The following is a 23,188-nucleotide window of genomic DNA, read 5'->3' as shown; positions in this document are numbered from 1 at the left end:
ATGTACAGTATTATCAGCTGTGGCGTACTGGCTGTGGTCGCATGAACCAGTTTGTTTGATTGCGCCGACGTGGAAACATTAAAATGAATACCAAATTTTTTGTGAGACGAGTTATTATGTCTGACCATGGTGAGCGCTACGGCATTGATCACAGTAAATGTGCCTTATACTTATAGTATATTTGTGAAGACTATTCGTTTCATAATTCTCACGGCTAAAACCAAAAACTACTGCTTCACAGTTATTCTACGAAGTACAACGAATTACCTTATAGTCGAAGGTTATCTGATCGTTTTCGCCGCTGTTGTGAGTTTTCTCGGAACATCTGGACGCACAGTCAGACTCGCAGCATATTGCTGCCTAATGTGCCTGTGCTGGTGCATTGTGTACGCAAGATAGCATCGAAACCAACAAATAGATTTTGTGTATGCGCCTCTTTGTACACAAAAGCAACAGGAGCAGAGAGACAAATGCAACCAGCTAGAGCCGAAGACAAACAGCGCGGATGCGAAAAGAAACAAGAGAGTTTACCAAATTTACCTGGCTTCTCTGCCTAGAGCGTATTTCGTTTTGTCTTTCCCTGCATTTCTAATTTTCCCAGACGGCACTTGCATGGCATTTTGTGTACGGCTTTTGTTTAGGCATATATAATTAAGCCAGCAGAAGAAGAGTAAATTAAGTAAGCCGAAACACACTTGAGACAGACGCATCCATTGCCATCCAACACACATTTTCTGCAGCTTACGGTTAGTACAGTACACAATACAAATTATGCGCTTATGGCTTGGTTCGCCCATCTGCGCCTGACACAGCGATTGTAGTTGCGCAGAATTTGGAAGCACAGAAACACATGTGCAGATCCACAGGCACCCGCTTTAAGTCCATTTTATTCGAGGAACCTTAGCTCCCGTTTTGCACAACTCGGCCACACGGGATTCGGAGTCGTGCTCGGTTCTTAGAAGAACACCGGAACTGGCGCAACAGGTAAGATTGCATTGCATTTCGACTCGCCGCATGTGCTTTCCTGTACCTAATGTATCAGCTGCACAGTAGATTAACAAGAAATTTTGGAAGAAGGCGGTTGAATTTATCTAAATTTATGCAATCTCCAGAGTACATTAAAATCGGAAATAAGGAAGCGGTAGGTACTGTGGATTAGTTTTAAAATTTAAACTGTTCGTTTGCTCCGAATAACTTCGGGTCCGGGTCCGGCATTTGTATTGTTCGGTCTGTACCTACCGTATCTCATGATAAAATTTAGTAATGTACGAATGCAGGCCTTTGGCGATTCAAAATTTTAATTGTCGACTATAGAGTACTACTCGTGGTAATTTCTTCCAGGTTGAACCGTAAATGCATTTATACGCAGATATAGGTCTGTTTATTCTACCATGCATTACTGAAACAGTATAGTGAGAGGTTTTTTAAGAAAATGTTGATTTCATTTCAGTAACTGCGTAGTCAGTGTTGTCCAGAACCTCCGGACCTTGTAATATTGCTAAAATTGTTTGGGAACAAATACTATTTTGATACCAATATTCTATTTCTATATTTCTATTTCTATTTAAACCAATACTATTTCGAAATCAAGGAGATATCTGTATCAGAGCATAAAGTGAAGCTTACGAGTTAGATGTATATTATGATGTAATGTAATGTACGAATGTAATGTACATCTATGTACTACTGGGCGCGCTGAACTGTTTGAAAATAAGCAGTGTTTATGTTTCGCCGCGGGATTAATATCCTCAACGCATGGTTTGACCTTGTTTTAAGGTGTTAATTAGCTAGGTTGCTTTTGTTTCGTCTGAATTACGCCGCACCTCCTCACAAACCTGCTTTATGAACGAAGGGGACTACTCTTTCCGAGTCTAATTTCATTGATGCGTATTTACTATTCAGTGTTGAAGTTAAGTTTAATGTTGTGCAACGAGTGGAATATTTACGTACGTAACTTAAGTTGCTGTTTTAATAAGCCGATGAAATCTACATAGTGTGCATTTTCTTTAATTTGATTGCATGCACTCGCTTTGGTAATTCGAATTTTTACAACGCTACAAATTTCTCATTCACTAGTTTTTTATTTAAGTTTTGCCGGCAAATTTACTCGGAATTAGTACTGTTATCACAGTGTTGTGTCATTTCAATGCAATTTTCAATAGATTTACGGTTTACCCATTTTTATAACGCTATCCACATACACTGTAAATATAATACCGTAACTTATTTTATATAACTAAAGATTTTGATTGCATAGATTATCTTACCGCAGGATCCTTCGAATTCCAAGTGAGAACTGAGAAGTCCCTTTCGATCCAAGAGCGACCAAACGTATGCAGACGTAAACGTAAACATAGGTAAGTAGAGTACGTACTCACTCATGGTCAGTACTGTACATGCTAAACAGTAACTGCAACTACGATTCCACATATAAATATAGATACAGTACCGTAAAATAAAATTTTATATAAAGTTATGTTGTCGTGAAATGCTGATGGGCGATATTGCGGCAATGCCTATCACATCTGCAGTCTCAGGAATACCGAGTCTGCTATCTGGTCAATGTTCTGACGTAGCCATGTCGGAGAATCTTCGCTTCTAACGTGTTTTTTTGCATCTGTAAGAATTCCAGATCAGGAAAAAGGTTCTAGACATTTATTGTACGACACATGGGTATATGCGGTATCAACCATCACCGTTTCCGTGCATGCCTTCTAAAGTCATCCATTATAAAATTTTACAATTAAGACCTTCAGTTTATGGAAGTGAAGTATATCTGTGTTTTAAAATTACAAAGTAGCATCTAAATAAATTGCTCGCACACAGTTTTTTTCTCAAAACAATTTTCCATCCTTGTGCAGGATGTCTGTCTGTGCATGCATTGCGTTTAATCGGTCACGACTCTGCGCTCTGGAGGCCTCTCCATATCTTGGCGTACTGTGGAGCAACATTAAGGGTTTTTCCGAAGGACGTAGCGCTGCATACGTCCACGGGTATATATATATATGTATGTATATATATACCTGTAGGTATGGATCCATGTCGAATCCTATTGTAACTTGTAAGTTTGTAACACAGGATAGGGAAAAACTGAGCTTGTAACTGAGGACAGACAGAACGTTTACTGACAATAGAGAGAAATTTACTGTAAACTCAAGAGACAGAAATGCTGTAACTCAGGATGGGCAGAGATGCAGAGGCAGAGGTGGAGCATGTATGTGAACAGTGAAAGAACGCACTGAATGTCATGTCAGTTGATCCAAAGTTTCAGGCACTAGTTTTTCGTTTACCTTTCCATAAAACTTCCTAACCAACATCTCAGAAGATAGAAAGAAAAATTTGACGCTTTTGATCTCTGATAAGTATTTTTTTGTGGGGAACCAAGAAAGTTATGCTTGTTTTGGTTTCTCGTAGACATAGCATAGGGTGCAAGCAACGCCTCCATCGGACGGACCTATGCTAAGTCTACGAGAAACCAAAACAAGCATAACTTTCTTGGTTCTCCATAAAAACCTACTTTCAAAATATCAAAAAATTCTAAATTTTATTCTCTATTCTGAAACATTAACTGGGAGGGTTCGTTAAAGTGACAACGAAAAACTGATGCTGCAAATTTTGGAGATAGTGGCAGTCGGAAATTCGGAATCAGGTACCCAAAGTCGAGACTAATACACGTATGCGCGTACGCGAGGTGGTTGCACTTGCCGCAGACTATTTCGCTAAAATAGCCGTCCAGCTTGCACTCAGGCAATCTTCCCAGTAAACAACTCCACAACAGAAGTTTTTTGCAGTTATTATGTAATAAAACCCGTCCTTCGGAACAGTCCCCACGGGGGACGCCCCGCTAGGGTTTCAGAATTACAACCCTAGTACGTATGTAACTACCGTAGCCGGTAATTTTCACCCTCGACGATAGTCAACTGCTGAAAGTAGAAACCATATAAGGTAAACAGGTAATTTTTGTTGCTTCTTATTGACAGTTTTCCTCGTACACTAACTTTGCCTGATTTAATCTGGCTGAAACTTAAGTTTTGTAATTTTTTTATATTCTGTCGAGGCATGTACAGTAATATCAAAGGTCACACTAGCCGTTCGAGTAGGTATTAACTGCAAAGACACAATTGTTGCGTATTGCGTAAGGATAGACGCGTCGGACCCTGGTTGGTACACTATATAATATGTGTAACAATATGCAAGATAAGGTTATCGAGGATGGCTTTCTGTTTGTGTTATTTGTTCACTAATTGTAAGAGATATTTGTAATTTGTTTTACGGCCAATTTTCCTGTTGATGATGCTGCTTTTGAAAGCCAGACCATAAACAATCGGTTTCCCCATGCTTTTTATCCATCTACGTTCTTCTTATCTATGTAAAACAAGACTGCTTCCAACAAATATGACTGTAGAAATTAATGCATGTTTGAGGCAACGAAATAAATTAATTCCTTGAAATTTTCTGAAAACGGAGCATATTACCCCGTTTACCCGTATGTAAACGACTTCAAATTTTTCTTTCGTCGACGAAACTCTCAGACCAAACGTGAGTAAATTCACTGACTGCTGCTTTTTGAAAAACATTTTGGGGTAACAGTATGGTATTAAAAAACTTTTGTAGGCGCATATCTGTGGACGTAACTAGAAATGTGGGACATTATTTGTAATCACAATAATTTCATTTTTGCTTGTTTCGACAGACCTCAAAAACCTTTTTTTCGAAGTTTAGACTTCAAAGCACAGTTGTTAATTTTAAAGATGTATGGCATGCTTCTTCCATACTTCCCAATGTAGTGTGGAGTAATACTTCCCAATGTTTTCCGTACTTCCCGAATGTAGTGTGGACTATATGGGCAATCGGAAGTTCGGTTCACATCAGCTTTTATGAAGTGCTATCTGCTTTTGCCCTTTCATTTTTCTTATTTATTGATGCTCATGTTCAAAAACGTGTTAATAATGGTTAGTATCAACTATCAAGTATCAACTATCATATGAAGTCAACGGCAAAGTACCTTACCATGTTAGTACTCGTTTGTTTGTCTTTGTTGTCTCTTCAAAGATCTTTTTGAAAATTGCAGATGTTTCGGCACTAGTAATGCAGCAGAATTTTGACAAAAATTTAATTACTGCAATTAATTCTATCCACTGCATCTCCCAGGCCGTTTTGGGAAGTTCATCTTTTAAAAGGTTTCTCTGAAAAGTTTGTCCTGGTCTAGACAATTTTAGTCATAGCATAAGCCAGCGCTAAAGTTTCGTTTTCTGTATTTTCTGTTTTCTCGAGTAAGCATCAAAACTCTATAATAATATGATAATACATGGCATCGTGCATGCGTGACCTTAATATCAGTGCGCGCGGAGAATGTTTGCCAAAAACTCGAAATCTGCAGAATTGATATTCTCGTGTATCTAACGTACAAATTACAAATTGTGGTGCCTGTTTATATCCAAATATGATGCACACCGCAGTATCCTTTTACCCATGCATTTTTATTGTGTTTTAAGATAACAAAATAATGCCAGATAGTCTTAGATCTGAAAGGCGATAGTGTTTTGGATGAAGTGACCTATGACATTGTAGAGCTAAAAAAGGCTGCTTCCGGTGTGTTGTACACAACTGCAGTAGTTATTGAAAATCAGAATCAGTTGTGACGTTGCTTGCTCTTATACCGTACGAAGAAATGTGCAATATTCCTATTGATTGTCCAGCTACAGTCTTCTTCGATGCCATAGCTAGCTGGTGTTTACAAAGCAACTAAACCATATGGGTTGGAGCGAAATGATGCCGCGGCGCTCTTGGATATGACCGTGTGCACAATATATCGTGCATGTTTGTCGAGTTGTTGCATTGGACAAACAGGACAGGATATGGCTGGCTAGGATTTGGTCGATGAATTTTGCATAGCCAGACGTGCTGTGCATGTTCAAATGCTGGTGTGTGTACATGTTTGTGTTTAGATTTGTGGAAGAATTTGATTGGATGGTAGTAAATGATTGCTTATCGATCAGTTTGTTTCCTTCGCAATTTTAGAAAGGGAACAGAAAGGGCCTGCAGGAGAGTTGTGTATTTGTATTTCGCTCTGTGCAAGTTTGAAACAGACAGATGTGCATGACTTATATTCGGCGACGGCTGTGGCTACACAACAGCCTGGCTCAATCGATACGTACAGCCCGAGAAACACAAAAATAAGCTGCAAAACAAATTTTCTGATTTAAACCGGTCACGATAGCAAGTTGCTCGTCAGTTGTATTGACGACTCTGACTTTCCGGTATCATGAAATCTTTCTCCTTCGCATGTGCGTAGTACACACTCTTAGGAAAATTATGCAATGTTTTTGCAGGTATTTTCCAAATAACTGGATGATTGCCAAAAGTCACTAGGAAGCGGTAGCTCTTTCCACAGTCAGGAAGCACAAAACCTAGGCAGCGAGGCCCATGTGTACGCCGCGGAAAAGCATTTACCGGTAAGGTTGTATTTCAGTCTAGTATTCGCAAACGGAGCTTTATGAGTCGTTATCAGCGTGATGCGCAGTAATTGCACGAATTATGCCAATATTGTTTGTCTGCGTGAACGTGCTTGGCACCCGGCAAATGGTTGTTGTTGTGTATGGTTGTGTACGATTTAATTTCGCTTTCCGCATTCTGCCACGAGGCACTGACTGCGTTCGGTGTTCGATTCAGTATTATTTGGTGGGAGCATGCCGCTGGAGCCTGGAAGCCGGGTTGTTTACGCTAGCCGACTGTAAACGTTACTCGTAATTGCACTATTTCTGATTAGACTTATACTTGCATGCCGAAAGCTCGACGTATGGGTGTATTCATCTGATTTGATGCAGTAAAAAATAAATATATTTTGTTACGAATGGACGTACCGGATGCTCATGTACGAACATTCTATACAAGTATCCATAATTCCATCAGTTTGGCAAAGTTTTGTTTCATTATTCACCATGCTTCATGCCGCAGTTTTGGTTGTTTTTCATACTTGCTTAAATTTTTACAACGTAGCAACCGTGTCACTTTTTTTACTTTGAAAAGCACTAAAAGCGCTAAGGAAGCACTAAAATAACCAAAAGCTTAGTTTATGTGAAATTTTTTTAACTGTTTTCTTGAAGAGTTGATTGCGTGCTTTGAAGGTTATGTCTCTCGATAACCAGAAGAGAGTGAACATGGAATTGTTGACAGATTCTGTAGATTTGTTGTTAGTATAAAATTATTACCGAATACAACGTTTTGGTAATAAATGCAAACAGATGCTGATGTTTTGCAATTAGACGTTATTGTATTAATTTATTTAAACGAAGCCTAGTGAACAGGCCAGTATCATACGAGTTATAAGATCAGTAGTACTTGAGATTTTCAATTTTGTTCTAACTTCTAACATCTAGAGTAGATACGGTACGAGTACTTAGTGCCGCAGTACTGTTGCTGTGAGTCTTTAACTGTATGCGGCTCGCGGATCCTTTTGTAGTAAAGGCGGGAAGGCCGAGCAACACAGAGGAAAGCGCACTGAAACCAACAAAAAACGAAGACAGGTTTCTCCTTAGTTCATTTATCGTAAACACAGTAGTACAATTCGAATTGATGAGTCGGTTTCTAAGCGAATTTAACTAACAAGCAAAACGAGTATTAGTACGTCACAGTACTTATTAGACGAACATAAGTAAGATAATAACGTCCTTCTGAACGGTATTATACTATAAGATTTTTAAGTGAACATTCAGAAGTGAAAGATTAATAATGTCTTTGAGTAACTTGTAAATTTGGTTCTAATGTTTTTCAAGTCGTCAAGCTAATAAAGCATTTTGCTTTATGCTTACTTAAGACAGTCCAGCGTTTCTAAGTGCAGAAAAAAGCGCTTAATATGCAGTATTTGTTATTGTTGACAAATTCGCTGGGATAAGAAGCGCTGATGGTAACACATTTTGCAAGCCATGGCAGCACTTCGTGCTCCTCACTCTAGGGAAATATAATGAATTTTACGGGTGTCTGTATTTTAAGATGCTGAAAGTCGTCACCGCCACTTGAAGGGAGACGACATTTTCAATAAGCAGAAATTATTGTGGCGTTTACTAAAGAAGCCGAAACGATACTGGGACAAGATTTCACAGTATATATATAAATATATATATGACAACATACACAAACGCCGGCGGGTTTTGTAGGTGTATAGATTATGATTAGTTGGTAGTTTGGTTTTTATGTTGGACGAATTCCAGTCGTCGTCTTGCTTCTAATCATTGCGAACGACCCAACCACATTCAAGCGCTCTTGAACCTCAAACAACAACAAGGCGGTAATATGTTTATTGTGTTGCCCATGTTTATGTTTTGTAAAATGCTAACTATTTGGCACATCGCAGCTCTTTTCACCGGCAAACTAAGACTTTGAGCCGCCACTGCAGTCTGCGAACTTGCGATCACATAACGACACTGAAGCATGTTTGTTTGCTTGTTACATTGTTTATTAGCTAGAACAGGTTAATTAATCAGTTGGTCATGTGGCCAAATTGTTGTTCGTGGATATTTTACTTCAACATATCGTTTTTGGTGTATATTGTTTGGTGAAGACTGAAGAGTACCGTGCATAATTCAGAATTGTTTCGGCCATTTTATATATGTATTGGATTATGTATATAGAAACCGAGGGGTCATTCTTGTGATTATATATAAGTGCCCGATACCGGCGATGCTGTTTTGGTGAGTTATCAAGTTGTTTGCTTTTGCTCGGCACCATTGCGGCTGTGATGTGCATGTATGCTGGCTCGCAAGCCAACGTCCGGTTGATTATGAGAGAAATAGCCGTGGTTTTGCTGATGTTGATATGATTTTGCGATCGAAGTTCTAGATGCTTCAAGCGAGTTTCGAAATGCTTGACAAGTTGTAGGTCAAGGCAGCATACGTATCCGCACTTCGATAAATATATGGCTAATATCGGCGCAGGAGACTGTAAACTGGCCATGCCGAATCACAGTCTGGTCAAAAACAGGCATTTACAACTTTACTCTACAGGTTTTGTTGATAGAATGCGCTTGTCAAAGCGTTTGTAACTATGTATGTACGCCGCCCAATCCTCATAATGTTGTTACGGCATTTCTGGACGATTCGATCGCAGATGAGGTTTATTCAGCAAAAGATAAAAGTAATGTATTGCCAAGGGTTGCCAAGTTATTAAGGGTAGAAAAGTAATTAGTTTATGGAGTTATCAGAGTTAGGTGCTGTTTTCAGTCAAATCCTTACAAACACATTCCTCGCAAATTAAATGCTTCAGAATTTTATTTTACTAAAAAATTCGTAATTCGTAAGGTGGCTTGAATTCTAGTTTCACGACACCACCGCAAATCGATAGAAATCACACGTAGTCGGTTGATGTACACACAATATGCGTCAATGGTTTTTAGATTTCGTTTCATTTTATTTTGTTTTGTTTTTTAAATCTGGTAATGAATAAGCATATAATCTACCTAGAAACGATAGTGTTTTTTTATGCAGAGCAAAACTGGATGGTGAATTTTAAATTGAAATGCGTAGAGATCTAGGGTGTTGTTTGTATACGTGCTGTACAGCGTGTACACCGTGTAGCACGCAACATTATTGCCGGTGGAGATTGCAGAATGCAGAATCCAGCGCTCTATCGACGCCAGGGCTGCTGAATGTGTGAGCGAATGGAAGACTGCATGGCATCTGTGAACGGATGTGCTGTTTACACATGACAGTTTCCATTTGAAACCGGCTGGACAACAACATGCTGTTTCCTGGCACGCTTGTACTTTAGCTTGTTATTTTGATTTCTCCACTAGCAAAGAAGTTGTACACAACATCGTTATCAAGTTTGGCCTTTAGCTGGCCAGTCTCAAATCCGCCGGAGAGGGGTGCGGTCAGTCTAAGTTGACCGATCGACCATATAACATATTTTGTTACTGATACAGAATTTTATGTGTATTGCCTCTCTTGGTCCGGCTGTATGTTTGTTATGGTGTTTTTCTTGGTCTGGGGTCAGCATCATGCATGTTATACTAAGCAGGCGTACGAAAGAGTTTAAAAACTATCGTCGTCCACCTCTCTGCCTTCTTGGAAAGTTCGTACACATGCCGCGAAATTTTAACGGTGTGTTTTGATGGTACTAACACAGTTTCCAGTTTTGATAGTGCAGCCGAGTAAATCAGTGTGCATTATTGTTATTGCCAGTATCGATGGTGAAGTGACCAATGGCCGATGGGCACTGATGGGCAGTAACGCAGCAAACATATGGTTATGGGCGGTTTTTGGAAAGCGTAAAGAAAAAGTAAAGTGTTATTAAATATTTGCTTAGCCTTATGTGTAGCCATACTTTTCATTTCCCACAATTTTTGCGCATCCCGGTTTTCTTAAAAGTAGACAAAACAGTTTGAGCTTTTTTATCGTACACTTTGACACGGGAAAAGAAGGCCACATTTTAATACGGTAAGAACATGAAGTTATCGTTGATGTTTTACTGTTAGAAGAAGATGCTACAATGGCATTTGGCAATTATTCCTACCAGCGTTTGTTTACTTTTACCGTTCGAAAGTGATACATGATTTTGCATAACTCATCTCTGATTTAATTAGGTGAGTATATATGGGACTATGTCTGAATTTTGAAATTTGAACCTTATAATACAGTATTTTTATAGTAGTGACCCTCTGAGCCCATGGAACCTGCTTAATATGCATGATTTCTTTGGTGAAACGTCCGAACCAAATGACAATAGCGTACACACTCTTGTTTAATAAGTACGAGTTTACTAAAGTTTCGTACCGTGGGCTTCGGAATAGTCGGCTGAGATCGGCTCCAGGTCGCATTTACTGTTGTGTGACTTGTGTATATCGCAGCATGCAGTGAGTAAGTTGCTTATTAATAATAACAGGAACTGAACTGAATTACTGCATGCATGTTTACCTGCCATGCCTTGTTATTTATAAAGACTGTTGTGCCCTAGAGCCAGCATAGTTGGATAAGCAATGTAAATAGTTCAAGGAGGAGATTTTAGTTGATTTTCAAATGGGAACGCCATGCCATATCATATGCACTGCAAACTCAGGCCGTAATTGTTTTGAGTGAAAATATTGGTTGTGGCGTGTTTACTCGTTTCCATGAGCGATATGAGATGGACGGACGAGAAATGATTTTCTGAGCAGAGAGGGAAAAGTGCTAGGCATCGATTATTACTTTATATACCGCAGCTCTGGCCTCCAGCTTCATTCGGGACCTATTCCTTTGGATTTAAAATTTTGTTGACGAATACATACATATGCATTAACGTATGGTCTGGAGATACACCGAGTTAGATAGTTTCCGCACAACTCTTGTTGTGCAGTGCACTGTTTCCGATGCCCAGCACGAATTGCAATTAGTGTTAATGACGTTATTGTATTGTATTTACGTTACCGCTCTTCTATGCTGTAACACTTTTAATCAGATTATTCTTGACATAACGCAGTGAATTTTGTCTGTATTGGACAATGGATTTACATACGCAGTTGACCGTTTGATAGTCTGTTAGAAATATTGCCCGACTACTGTACGTGGCATCTTACTCTACCAATGCTCATTCTTCTCAGTTTCCGGTTTTGTTAGGTTTTGTTTCCGCCTTGAATGCTACTGTACGATAGGTTAGTAAAGTAAATTTTTGTAATGAACCTAGCTGCATAAATTGATGAATTTTCGTTGATGTGTTAAGAAAAGTAATTACAGTATGTATTTGCTTTTCCAATACAGCACGAGAGCACCCTAAATGCCGGCCTGTGAGTAAGTCGTTGTGAACTTGTGATACCGTGATGGGATTTGGCGCGAAACATAAAGCGCGTACAAAAAGCCGAAATTCCGCATACGAGTTTTATATTTTAATTTTATTTTCTTTCAAATAAGCAGTACTACTATTAATAAAGATGCGTCTGCCAATTGTAATTGGCATGATTAAGTCACTTTATTGTCTGTTTCCAAATTCTTGCGAAGTACTGGATATGCGTAACAATTCTGAAATGTGTCTGGGATCGATGATCCATCGCGTTGTATCCGTAACATATTTCCCGCTTGTGGAATCTAATAAGCACCATGAGTCGAAAGCATTTTTGTTTAGTTAAGGTTCAGGTGATTACTTCAGCAATGCGGGCAGTGTAGTTTTTCTGGAAATCTAACAAGTCCCTTGTCGGAACACAGCCAGAAAGCTGCAACCATCCAGCTACATGTGTAAATAACAGTAGTCTTTATGATTAGAGGTCCCAAAAGTGCACAGAAGGGATGTCGATCAATATGTAAGCGCTCGGTTTGTGTTGACTGTTGTCCACAACCCTTACGCATCGACTCATTACCACAAACCCGTCCGCGCTTTCCGTGCCGCACTGTAAAAGTGTACACCGGCATATTCCCGGGTATTTATCAGCATCGGATTAACCCATCCCACAAATAATCGAAGGGATGACAAACAAAATTTTGCATTTCTTCGCTTTGTGAATTATAGTCGCAATGGTTTTACTGGCAAACAACAGACCAAATTCTACCCTGGTATATACTTATCGTATCTAGCTATGTGCGCAGCGGACTTCGTAATTATCAGCCGCCGACTCCGTTCCTTTCTGAAGGGTTGTTTGTTTGCAGCATGCCCGGGTTATAATCCGAAGAAGTGTTGAGAGAAATTTGTCTGCGCTGAATGTTGCATACAATGTCGGAAAGAATTCGCGAGCGAAATAGCGTAAACCGCACACCAGATTCAAGTCATCTGGCTAACAGCATTCCTGTCAATTTGTCGGGAAGTTCTTCCAGTCAGCTGGTCAATACATTGGTTAAGAATGCTGCCAGTTTGCTGAACGGTGGAGGGCTGCACCATGATAGAGATCGAGAGCGGGATCGTGAACGGGATCGGGAAACTTATACGGAGCGCGAGGTACGTATTTGATTTTGGGTACACGGTAGTTCGTGGAAAACCTCATTAGTTACGGTGTGTAGTTCTGTGTGATGTATCGAATATATCGTATCTATTTATTAGGATTTGGAAGTTATTGTAAACATTAGGCTTATATGTGTGGTATAATTACGTAGCATGGTTGTAATCATTCGCAATGTAATGAATAAATTGCATGTTGTTAGCTGCATAGCGGGTTATTATGTGCTTACAGTTGGAGTTTGCGAGTGATAATGCTATTTAACAATTGTGGTAATCTTCGAAACAGTGTTATGCAAGTAGCATAAACAATAACTTTTTTTCGTTATTCTTATCAGCTAGTTGATAGCGGTTAGTTTGACCGGGGCTGATTCTGATTGTGCTCTAGACAGGAAGCACATGCGCTTAAAGAGCACGCCGGCATAAATTATGTTATCAATGTACTGAATACGTTCAGCAGTTTTTTTTCCCAACCGGTAACCGCATTGACACGTTTGACTGTTCCCTTTAGGGACATCAATGCGTTGATTTGCTGTACTATCGCTTAATTGCCGGGAAAAATCGATATAACCTGCTCAATACCGCTGTCTTGAAAAGACGGTTTTACTAATTATTTTTTTCAGTCCCGCACGTGTTCTAGTATGCGGCATGCAATTAGTTTAAAAGGCAACCCTATTGCACTACTCTGTACAATGCCTACTGATCGGTTTTATATACACGGTTCCGGTAGCATCAGACCGGCTGATTTCAGTCGGCATCATTCCACATATGTCTGCGTCATCTCCGCCTAGAACAGCGCTATTTAAATCGGATATTTTATTTTTGTTCAGATGTAAGCGACAACATTTTTAATAGCTAAGCATATATGCTGTCGATGAGTCCATCGGTTTGGGATCGATAAACAAGGAGTGAATAAAGCGCTTTTTGCTGGCCCGATCACTGGCTTAAAGCGCGGTTTCGCCCCTTCATCGAGCTCTCAGTATACAAAAACTGCTCACATCAACACAGGAGATTGTTAACGTAAACATTGCGTTGAGTAGCAAGGAAAGCGCCGCGGTCATGTGATGCGGCTGCACTGGTACTGGTTTCTGACGGGTAAACTATTAAAAAATGGTCCGATGATGGGATCGAACGGTGGAAGATCATCGACTGTAATTACAGTTATATTGTTGGCTTTTCGGTCAAACACTGGTCGACCGGCCCCATACACACCGACTCAACCGAAACACCGTACACAGTTGCCCGGTCTACCATGTTTGCTTGCTTTCCTTGTTGCTCGTCAGTGGAAGCAATATCATCAAAAATACATATTCCGCACATACAGTCGCACGAAATGTTTATTTTGTAGCGGCATCTTTGTGTATTGATTCGTTGGCAACTGCGCACTCTCTTGTACGTTCAGACCGGGGGAAAGCGCCGGGCAATCAGAAACTACTGACATAGAGCTTAATGGAACGAACCTTAGGGTTAGCTTCGAAAACAGAAGTTCTTTACTAAACGCTTACGCGAGTTTTTTTTCCACGCAGTTAATGAGCTCCCATAATATTCGTTGATACTAACAACTGGTGTTTTTTCCTTAATCAGAAACCGCGTAGTAGCAGCAGCGCCACTACGTCCGCCGCGACATCCTCTATGTTGAATGGCAGTGGACTCCTGGATCCGTCGACGGCCGCGAGTCTCTTCCAGTTCAATCCGCTCTTTATGGCGGCCGCCGGAATGAATTCGGCCATGTCGGGAGCCGGCACCGCTTCCCCGATGATGTCACAGTTAACGCCCCAGCAGCTCCAACAGCTCATGCAGCAACAGTATTTGATGCTCCAGCAGGTAAACAAGCCGTTGGCTGTACGTTCGAATAAACCGAATGTATGTTTGCGTGTTGACGACGGTGTTGATGGCGTCGCAGCGCGGCGTGTTCCTTTTCGAGGTTATGGGGCTGCGATTGTTTATCCAGTAACAAAATGTGGGCGCCGCGCGCGCGCACGGTATGAGTAGTTTTAATGAGATCTATTATCCTTGCAGTCTGCCGCAGCTGCCGCCGGAAATGCCGGTCCGGGGGATAAGAGCCCGTCAAGTAGTCGGGATTTGGCGCAGCAACTAGCCATACAGCAGCAGTATTTTTTGCAGCAGTTGCAACAGGCGCGCTTTTTTGTCCCCGGTACCCCTCATTTTCCGTTTCCCAATGGTCATCTTGCAGGTAAATACGCTGTACAACACGTAGAGATACTACCTTTTCTTAAACAGTATAAGACAGCACACAGCCTCTTCGCTAGCTTATAGGCGTTTTTCCTTCTAATTTTTATTACGTTTCTTTTTATTTTTCTGCCATTGATTGGCGGGTGGCAGTGGCGGTAAGTCACCAGATATAAAGTACAGCATTAGCATTAATGTACTACTCGTACGTTGAGGTGCAGTTAAGTACAAAATTTTTTGAAAGAGTACCTTTGAATTAGTATTGTTACTCAAAAGTCAAAAGACGTCTGATGCAGTTGCAGATGGAAGCCTGCCGTATCAACCGTACAACAGCAGAACAGAGTCTCATGGCGGCGATGTAAAAGGACGAGTGGGAAGCAGCGGCTACTCAAGCAGCAGTTCTTCCTCAGACAAAATGAGTCCATCTCCGGCCGTCACTTGTTTATACGGTCACGGTGTTTGTCGTTGGCCTGGATGCGAAGCACCAATGGACAACATACCATCCTTTATCAAGTGCGTTAATGCGTCAATTTGTGCCGTATAGTTTAGTGTGCCGTGCGTCGTAAATCGGGATTGTGGTTTAGATTAGCATAGCTAATAGCGTACGGCGGTAGTTAAAAAGACAGGGCTCTTAAAGGTTAAAACAACAAATGCTGACGATCCGCTTTGCTTTGCTGATTTCTCGGTTCAGGCACTTAAACAGTGAACACGCACTGGATGATCGGAGCACTGCACAAACACGCGTCCAGATACAAGTTGTCAGTCAGCTCGAACAGCAGCTGCAAAAGGAGAAAGACCGTTTGGATGCCATGATGCAACATTTGCATATGAAGCCCAGCGATGCCGCGCTGATCGGTGCGACGGAAAGTCCAGTTAAAGAAGACCCGGACACCGTGTGTACAACGTGTTATTAGCCTTAAATTATCTTCTCGTGTCTTAATCGGGGGCTTGTCTGTTGCAGATGTCGCCCATTTCCACACCATCCAAACTACCTCCTTCCCTATTTAATTTCAATTTCACAAACGGTTCCCAAGCCCAACATTCCCCTGCAACCACTCCGGTCAGTGCAGCCGCACTCCATCCCTCCCGCGGTGAGCGCCCGCCTCCCGCGCAGCCGTCCCCGCCCAGCATGGCCACCAATAGCCAGCGATCTCCCAGTCCCTCGGTATTAGCCATACGCCGTCGTGTTTCAGATAAAGCTAATCTTCCCATTGCAGCGGGTAAGACGACTCCGTTAGTGTTCTCTTTTGTTTGTTTTTCACGCGGAATGTGATTGTAGATTTGGAAAGGAATCGAGAATTGTACAGAACCAATCACATCCGCCCGCCTTACACGTATGCTTCGCTCATACGACAAGCGATCATAGAAAGCCCGGATAAACAGCTGACACTCAATGAAATCTACCAGTGGTTTCAAAATACTTTCGCCTACTTCCGGAAAAATGCCGCTACATGGAAGGTAAGCATTTTTTTGTTTTAAAATAATTTCCCTATAGAAAATGGTAGCAAACTAGCAACACATTCTAGTCGATTTGATTGAGAAGCACTTACGCAGTAGGTTTTGGTAATTTCTTTTTCGTCTAGAATTATTTCAAGTTTTTGTGCACGTATCTGTACAGTGGTCATTTGATCGCTTTTATTTGTTCGTACAGAACGCCGTGCGCCACAATCTCAGTTTGCACAAGTGCTTTACGCGTGTTGAAAATGTCAAGGGCGCTGTTTGGACTGTGGATGAAGAAGAATTCTTCAAACGCCGGCCGCAGCGCATACCGAGGTAACATATTACATGATGATGTTTTTCCAGTGCTATTTGATAAACATGGGCATGTTGTTGTAAGCAGTTCAAAGCCTTATTCAATGTCCCACCTTGGAATTCCCGCGTCGATGTATAACGATGCCTATGTGAATGGTCGCAGTGTCGGCTTAGCGGACGAAAACACTCCACAAGATTATTCTAGCGGTCCATTCACGCGCACCGCTCCCCTGAAGAAACAACATCATTATGGACTGCATTCGCTAATTATCAAACCGGAAACCGCAGACGATCGCTCTGATGATCCGAACTGCGAAAATGGATACGGAAGGTGAGGCGCATTCACCGTCAGTGTTAAACTAATTGGGCAAATAAGGACTGAGCAATTAGTAAATATCCTTGAAATCATCTTGACAATGCCACACAAATACCCGATGCAGAACGTTATGCATGGGATGTCAGCTGGAATATGAATATTCCCGTGTGGCTCTGAATGACAGATTAATCGCACACAGTAGTGCAACATGACCTTATATGCACATTTTATGTTTTGTGCTTTCTGCAGTTTCTGGTTCTTACATAATTTTGCATTGTATATGTTTAAACATGTGTTTAACAGATAATTAACAAGTTATAGTTCAAAAATCTTTTTCACTCAACTCTCGTCCGTTAGGATTACGGATGTTTTATGGAGTTTCTCTTTCGTGCACCGGTACTTCTTGAGACATCTCATTTTAGAGACGAGGCTGCAGTACTGTTTTAATTTTCCAGTACATTTTGAGCTTGCTAGTACTTACTCTGGTTTATATATAATACTCGACTGACATTAGTGGTTATAGCAATAATTTTTATTTTGAAATGGTTTAGTTCTGCTGGATCAGACGGAATGGATGCCAATGATGATCTGGGATCGGATGAATATCGCGATTATCCCGATAACATGAGCGATGCAGCGCCTGATGAACAACAGCCCGGTGGCAATGGAAATTCTTACGAGGATCCTGAGGAGCCACAGTCGCCAGTGGGTGAAAACTATGACCGCCGCTTGGCTATCAAAGAAGAAGGAATAATCAGTTCCTGAGTTCTCTAAAAGTGGCGCCCCAACACCGGAAATAGGTGCTATTACCGGATTAGTTAACGCAGCAAAGAATAGCACCTATGTATGTGTGCATTTTCAATTGAAAACGCCAAAGATTATTGTGAGCTATCAGTACTACTTTGTTTGTTGTACACTCTCTATTGATTCTCCTTTTGTGACCTTATCTCATGACGTTGACCTTTACTAATGCGTGCCACACTCTCTCTTCAGGTTGTCGGGTGCTGTTAGGTTTGAAAATGTAGGTAGTTATATAGTTTTGGCCGGTTTAGTATTTTAACATGTTTTGTTACCTTTTGCATTAAGTTATGTGGTATCTAACTAGAAAAGATTGAGTACTTATGTTACTAGAGCGTGCGATGACGATATGTTCGGTAGTTTGGTGTGACCTCCAAATTTTCGCGAAAGTATTATTTGTGACAGATGTAACAATATTTATTCGGTTGGAATTAAAGTGAGTTGCTGTTATTGTTTGATATTAATCTGCAAATCTGGTTCATTATGAAATATATTAGTTTTTTCTACTGGACAAGTTATTTCTGTTGACTTGGAATCAGCTGACTGCAATACGCAAGGCAAAACGATGGACCATTCACATAGCTGGAAACTGGTCATAAATCAACCTGGAATACGTTATAGGAAATCGTGTACTGAAATAACCGCCGCCTTATAATTATCCTGCAAATAATACTAAACATATTAAGCAGCAGAAAAGACTAAATACTTATACCAACAAGAAATTTTAAATCGTTTGGAACTAATGCGCTAAAAGTAGGCTATTATCGCTGTGCTATTCCGGTTCCGTTTTGGAAAAGGCGCTCAATGTTCTCCTACCGCAATAAACCGCAAGATATCGGTGGTACAGGCGTATAAATTCGAGCGCTCCATTGTGAAATTTAAACAGTCAAATACAGTGTTCAGTATAGAAATATTTCCTGGATAATGTTCTTGAAAACAATTTGATCTTTGACTGATCGATCAGTCCACAAAAACGCAGGATAATAATTATTAGTAATTTAGTACTGTAATAGTCGGATATAAAGACAGCATTTGAGTTAATTAATTGGCAGTTTCGTTCAATGATACAAACCTCAAAAAGACATCATCATACCCGAGTAACCAACCATGCATGCGAGTACATCCTCCTAATAGGCTCCTATAGACAAAACAATTTACTAGTAACTTAACAAAATTAATTATTGTAGTAAAAGTCAATCAGTTAAGTGATTCAGGAAAATGACGTTACGCAGCGGTTGCAGCAAAAGATACAGCAATCCAGTGCCAGCCACCCTTGGTAACGATATCGTTACAGCTTACACTTACACTGGCCGTACACCAGTCGTCATCAGCTGTTTCCTTTGATTGCAAATGTTGAGAAAGGAAAGCAATCAAGTCGTATACGAATGACGTTGCTCTACTAGTGCTGACTTTTTTGAACAAAATTTTCTGGAACGGTAAATGTAATCAGCCGCTCAGTATCTGGAATTCCTTATCTAAACAGTTAAGATAGTGAGAACTATTTCGCTATCAGTATATTATTCATGTTTATAAGAACCTTCGAATCCATAATGTTCATGATTGCGCCCAGAGTGTAGTAGTTGGTTGTCCTGGTTCTTCGTGCATATTCCCAGCCATGTTTGCATACGGACTAAGCGTTCGGTATGGACGCAGCATTGCCGTGAGTTTGCAACGGTTTCAAGAGCTTTCTCATTCAGGTAGGTTGTGTTTCCCGTGCGGAATTCCCTTCGCAACTGTTCGCCTCATTTATTAGGCCGCGCCATGTCGTCCGCTGCCAAGGTTCTCCCACAGTATCAGCAGTTTTTGGACGAAGCCAAGTTAATCCGTCAGAAGGCCTACATTAACGGCAAATGGAATGATGCATGCGATGGTGCCACTTTTGAGGTGCGAAATCCAGCCACGGGCGATCGCATCACCAGTGTGGCGGATTGCAGTGCCAAGGATGTCCACCAGGCCATGTAAGTGAATAAAATGATGCACGCAGATTTTGCCGTGTCCAAAATATTTTCTAAAAAATTAGTGAAGTTGTGCAAGTAAACTGGCGGTGAATATCTTTTACGCGTTTTTTAAAAATATTTTCCATCAAATAATTTCCCTTGGTAATAATTTCTGTTTACCACTTTTTAAATTTTTATTTGTAGGATAAGTATCATTAGTTTGTTTTCAGTTTGCCAATTTATTGAAATCCAGGGTATATTGCTATAAAAAAACAAGGCTTTTTTATAATATGATTATTTTCTTAAATGTTTTCGTTTGTCTGTTGTTGGTTTTTTCACTTGTGGCGTCAATTTATACGAGTGGAAATCACGATTATCAGTTTTATTGTTCCATGTTGTAGAAATGCTGCGCAGAAAGCTTTCAAAACATGGCGCGATACTACGGCGAAGGTAAAACTAAACCTCCGTTACTGGTGAAATTGACATACTAGCTTTGTGTTTCGTGGATGTGCCGCAAACCAACTGAGATTTCTGCATGTTGTACAGGAACGAAGTGTTATTCTGCGACGCTGGGCTGATCTGATGACGAAACACCAGAAAGAATTGGCCATGATTCTGACCGCGGAAAATGTAATTAGATTGCTCGCTCGTAGCGCTAATTTGCATTTGTAATTATCAGATGGCTTGTGCTCCAGGGAAAACCTCTGGCTGAAGCGGAAGCAGAGGTGGCATCCGGAGCATCTTTCTTTGAATGGTACTCGGAGGAAGCCCGGCACATTACGGGCGATATAATCAATGCTCCTTTCAAGGATCGCCAGTTTTTTGTTATCAAAGAGCCTGTTGGAGTGGCGGCCATGATAACGCCGGTGAGAACTTCCTCCACCGTTGTTTTTAAACCGTTGATCATTTCAAAAACTATAGTATTACATACAATTAAACTATAAAGTATTTTAGTATTTTAAAACCGGGTGCATTAAACTGTATATTTTACATCATGGATCTTTTAAAATGCATTTACGTAAACAATTTTGTCCCTGCGCATTTTTTTATCCAGCTTTAGGGATATCAACTTTTCCAGTCTCTTTCCTACTGAATTAACTTATAAAGTCCGTGTAATTTTTCTGTTTGCACATGGCCTGTTTTTTATTGTGTTATGATAATAGAATTGATTGGTTTTCATTCGTTATATTAATACTCTTCGTGGATTTTGATTTGCAGTGGAACTTTCCTTCGTCGATGTTAGCCAGAAAAGTATCAGCCGCTTTGGCTGCCGGATGTACATGCGTTATGAAGCCGGCATCCGAAACACCATTATCGGCATTGGCTCTCGTTCAGGTGAGGCACTTCCTGCTGATTAGTAAAATAAAGCATTTAAGTGCTTTTACGGGTTTTCTGTAGTTGGGAGAAGAAGCTGGAGTTCCTCCTGGAGTGTTGAATATCGTCACCGGCACTAATGCAGCAGAAATTGGCAAAATTCTTTGTGAGTCTCCGCTGATTGCCAAAATTTCATTCACTGGCAGCACAAATGTCGGGAAGGTTCGTATGATAATAGTGTATAGAAGTTTTGTTTACATTACTTAAGCCGACGATGGCGTTTATCTGTAAAAAATACTTATTCCGTGGTTTTGTTTTGCAGTTGTTGATTCAGCAGAGTGCTTCGACAGTAAAAAGAATGTCGATGGAACTGGGTGGACATGCACCGTTCATTGTCTTTAACAGCGCCGATATTAAAGCGGCAGCAGAAGCCGCTCTGTTTTCCAAGTTCAGGGCTTCCGGTCAGACGTGCGTATGCGCCAATCGTATACTGGTACAGGATAAAATTTATGACGCATTTGCCGATCAACTGGCTGAACTGATCGATAAAAAACTTCGCGTGGGTAACGGCTTCGAGAGTGGCACAACTCAAGGTCCTTTGATCAGCAAGAAGGCGATCGATAAGGTTCGGAAGTTTTCAAGCTTATGATACAGTTTAGGTTGATATTGCTCTTGTGTACTCTAGCCTAATTTGCTATTCATTTTACAAAAATTAGTTTCAAACATAAAATGCTGAAAATTCGTGTCGGTTGAAAATTGTACCGAGTTTACTCGTATGGTCTGCTGACTCTGCTGCTCCTTATTGACATTCACATCGTCTGTAAATAAGTTTAGTTCTTAGATCAGACTGCTGTAATAGATTCTGGTGTTAAGGTTCGATAAAGGTCTGTAGTAATGGGACGTTGAAATATGTTGTGGCTTGTTGTCAAGTCATGAGATGTTTTTAGTCATTCTAATATTGCTACTTCTTGTTAGGTTGCGAAGCATGTTGAAGATGCCTTGCAACGAGGAGGTAAATTGCTTTCCGGTGGTCAGAAGCATCCTGCTGGAGAACAATTTTTTGCACCTACGTTGATTAGAGATGTACCGACAGATGCGTTAATTTGCAATGAAGGTAAGAATCTGCAATTGTATTCGCTAAAAAGCAGACAATACTGATGTAATGTTAATTGATGTGCAGAAACATTTGGCCCAGTTGCACCACTGGTTCGCTTTGCGGAAGAAGACGAAGCTGTCGCTATTGCCAACTCAGTACGAGTGGGCTTGGCAGGTAACTGGGACATTGTGGAGTTTGCGAAGACAGTTAATATTAATAACAGTTTTATGGTAGGATACTTCTACTCTCAGGATGTCGCACAGATTTGGCGAGTGGCAAAAAGGCTCGAAGTTGGGATGGTAAGCTAGTATTAGAATGAAATTATATTATGATTATACCAAATTTAGTGATATTGCTTGCACATTTCGTTCCCCCGAATAATTCGTTGAAATCGGGTATAGCTCATTTCAATGCGGTAGTTGTCGCCCATCGTATATATAGCATATACATTTGGTCCGAACGTTTTTATTTGAACTACTCGATTGATTTCTGATTTTTGTCGTGTTCTAGGTGGGAGCTAACACAGCTATGATCAGCTCAGTCGAAGCTCCGTTCGGTGGTGTAAAGGAAAGTGGAATGGGACGAGAAGGCTCCCGATACGGTTTAGATGATTACCTAAATATTAAATACATTTGCCTGGGCGGCTTGTGAACAGCTTATGGCGCTAAACCCTGATGGACATTCGTTATTTATTTATTCATTTTCTACAAATCTAAAATTTTCCGGTGAATGAATTGTGATTCCAAATGGTTCCTACGACTGCGTTGAAGCAGGACGATTTGCAATGATATATTTAATCGCTGAATCCAGTATACATACACCAGGAATAATTATTGAAATACACAAATGGATGATGGCAGTTTCAGTTTTGCAGTTTCAAGACCAATGCCGTAA

The 23,188-nt window shown here is 40.6% G+C and overlaps 2 protein-coding genes across 15 annotated transcripts; both read left to right on the top strand.

Annotated features, from left to right (window-relative positions):
* Positions 1–603: 603 nt before the first annotated feature.
* Positions 604–18,276, top strand: LOC129590741 (forkhead box protein P1-like). 14 transcript variants are annotated; one of them, XM_055486094.1, is made up of 14 exons: positions 604–746; positions 822–984; positions 2,273–2,357; positions 6,333–6,455; positions 12,609–12,894; positions 14,476–14,715; positions 14,911–15,085; positions 15,378–15,594; positions 15,773–15,974; positions 16,043–16,301; positions 16,361–16,539; positions 16,733–16,854; positions 16,919–17,164; positions 17,701–18,276. In XM_055486094.1, exons 5-14 carry the CDS (start codon positions 12,661–12,663, stop codon positions 17,912–17,914), a joined length of 2,088 nt encoding a protein of 695 aa, XP_055342069.1. In that variant the 5' UTR covers positions 604–746; positions 822–984; positions 2,273–2,357; positions 6,333–6,455; positions 12,609–12,660; the 3' UTR covers positions 17,915–18,276. The 14 variants fall into 14 exon arrangements, with proteins under 14 accessions (XP_055342069.1, XP_055342070.1, XP_055342073.1 ...); XM_055486095.1 differs by lacking the exons at positions 604–746; positions 822–984; positions 2,273–2,357 and adding an exon at positions 4,388–4,539; XM_055486098.1 differs by lacking the exons at positions 604–746; positions 822–984; positions 2,273–2,357 and adding an exon at positions 5,817–5,924.
* A 1,074-nt stretch (positions 18,277–19,350) lies between these two features.
* LOC129590742 (3-sulfolactaldehyde dehydrogenase-like) lies at positions 19,351–23,151 on the top strand. Its single transcript, XM_055486109.1, has 12 exons — positions 19,351–19,644; positions 19,701–19,905; positions 20,286–20,334; positions 20,431–20,514; positions 20,580–20,750; positions 21,103–21,219; positions 21,283–21,420; positions 21,521–21,823; positions 22,174–22,312; positions 22,379–22,468; positions 22,529–22,593; positions 22,805–23,151. Exons 1-12 carry the CDS (start codon positions 19,563–19,565, stop codon positions 22,943–22,945), a joined length of 1,584 nt encoding a protein of 527 aa, XP_055342084.1. The 5' UTR covers positions 19,351–19,562; the 3' UTR covers positions 22,946–23,151.
* The last annotated feature ends 37 nt before the right edge of the window (positions 23,152–23,188 follow it).

The sequence above is a fragment of the Paramacrobiotus metropolitanus genome, unplaced genomic scaffold (genome assembly GCF_019649055.1).
Source record: "Paramacrobiotus metropolitanus isolate TYO unplaced genomic scaffold, Prichtersi_v1.0 Parri_scaffold0000042, whole genome shotgun sequence".
In the NCBI taxonomy this organism is placed as follows: domain Eukaryota; kingdom Metazoa; phylum Tardigrada; class Eutardigrada; order Parachela; family Macrobiotidae; genus Paramacrobiotus; species Paramacrobiotus metropolitanus.
Note: the sequence above shows the minus strand (reverse complement) of the source record. Positions and strands in the feature narration are given on the sequence as shown.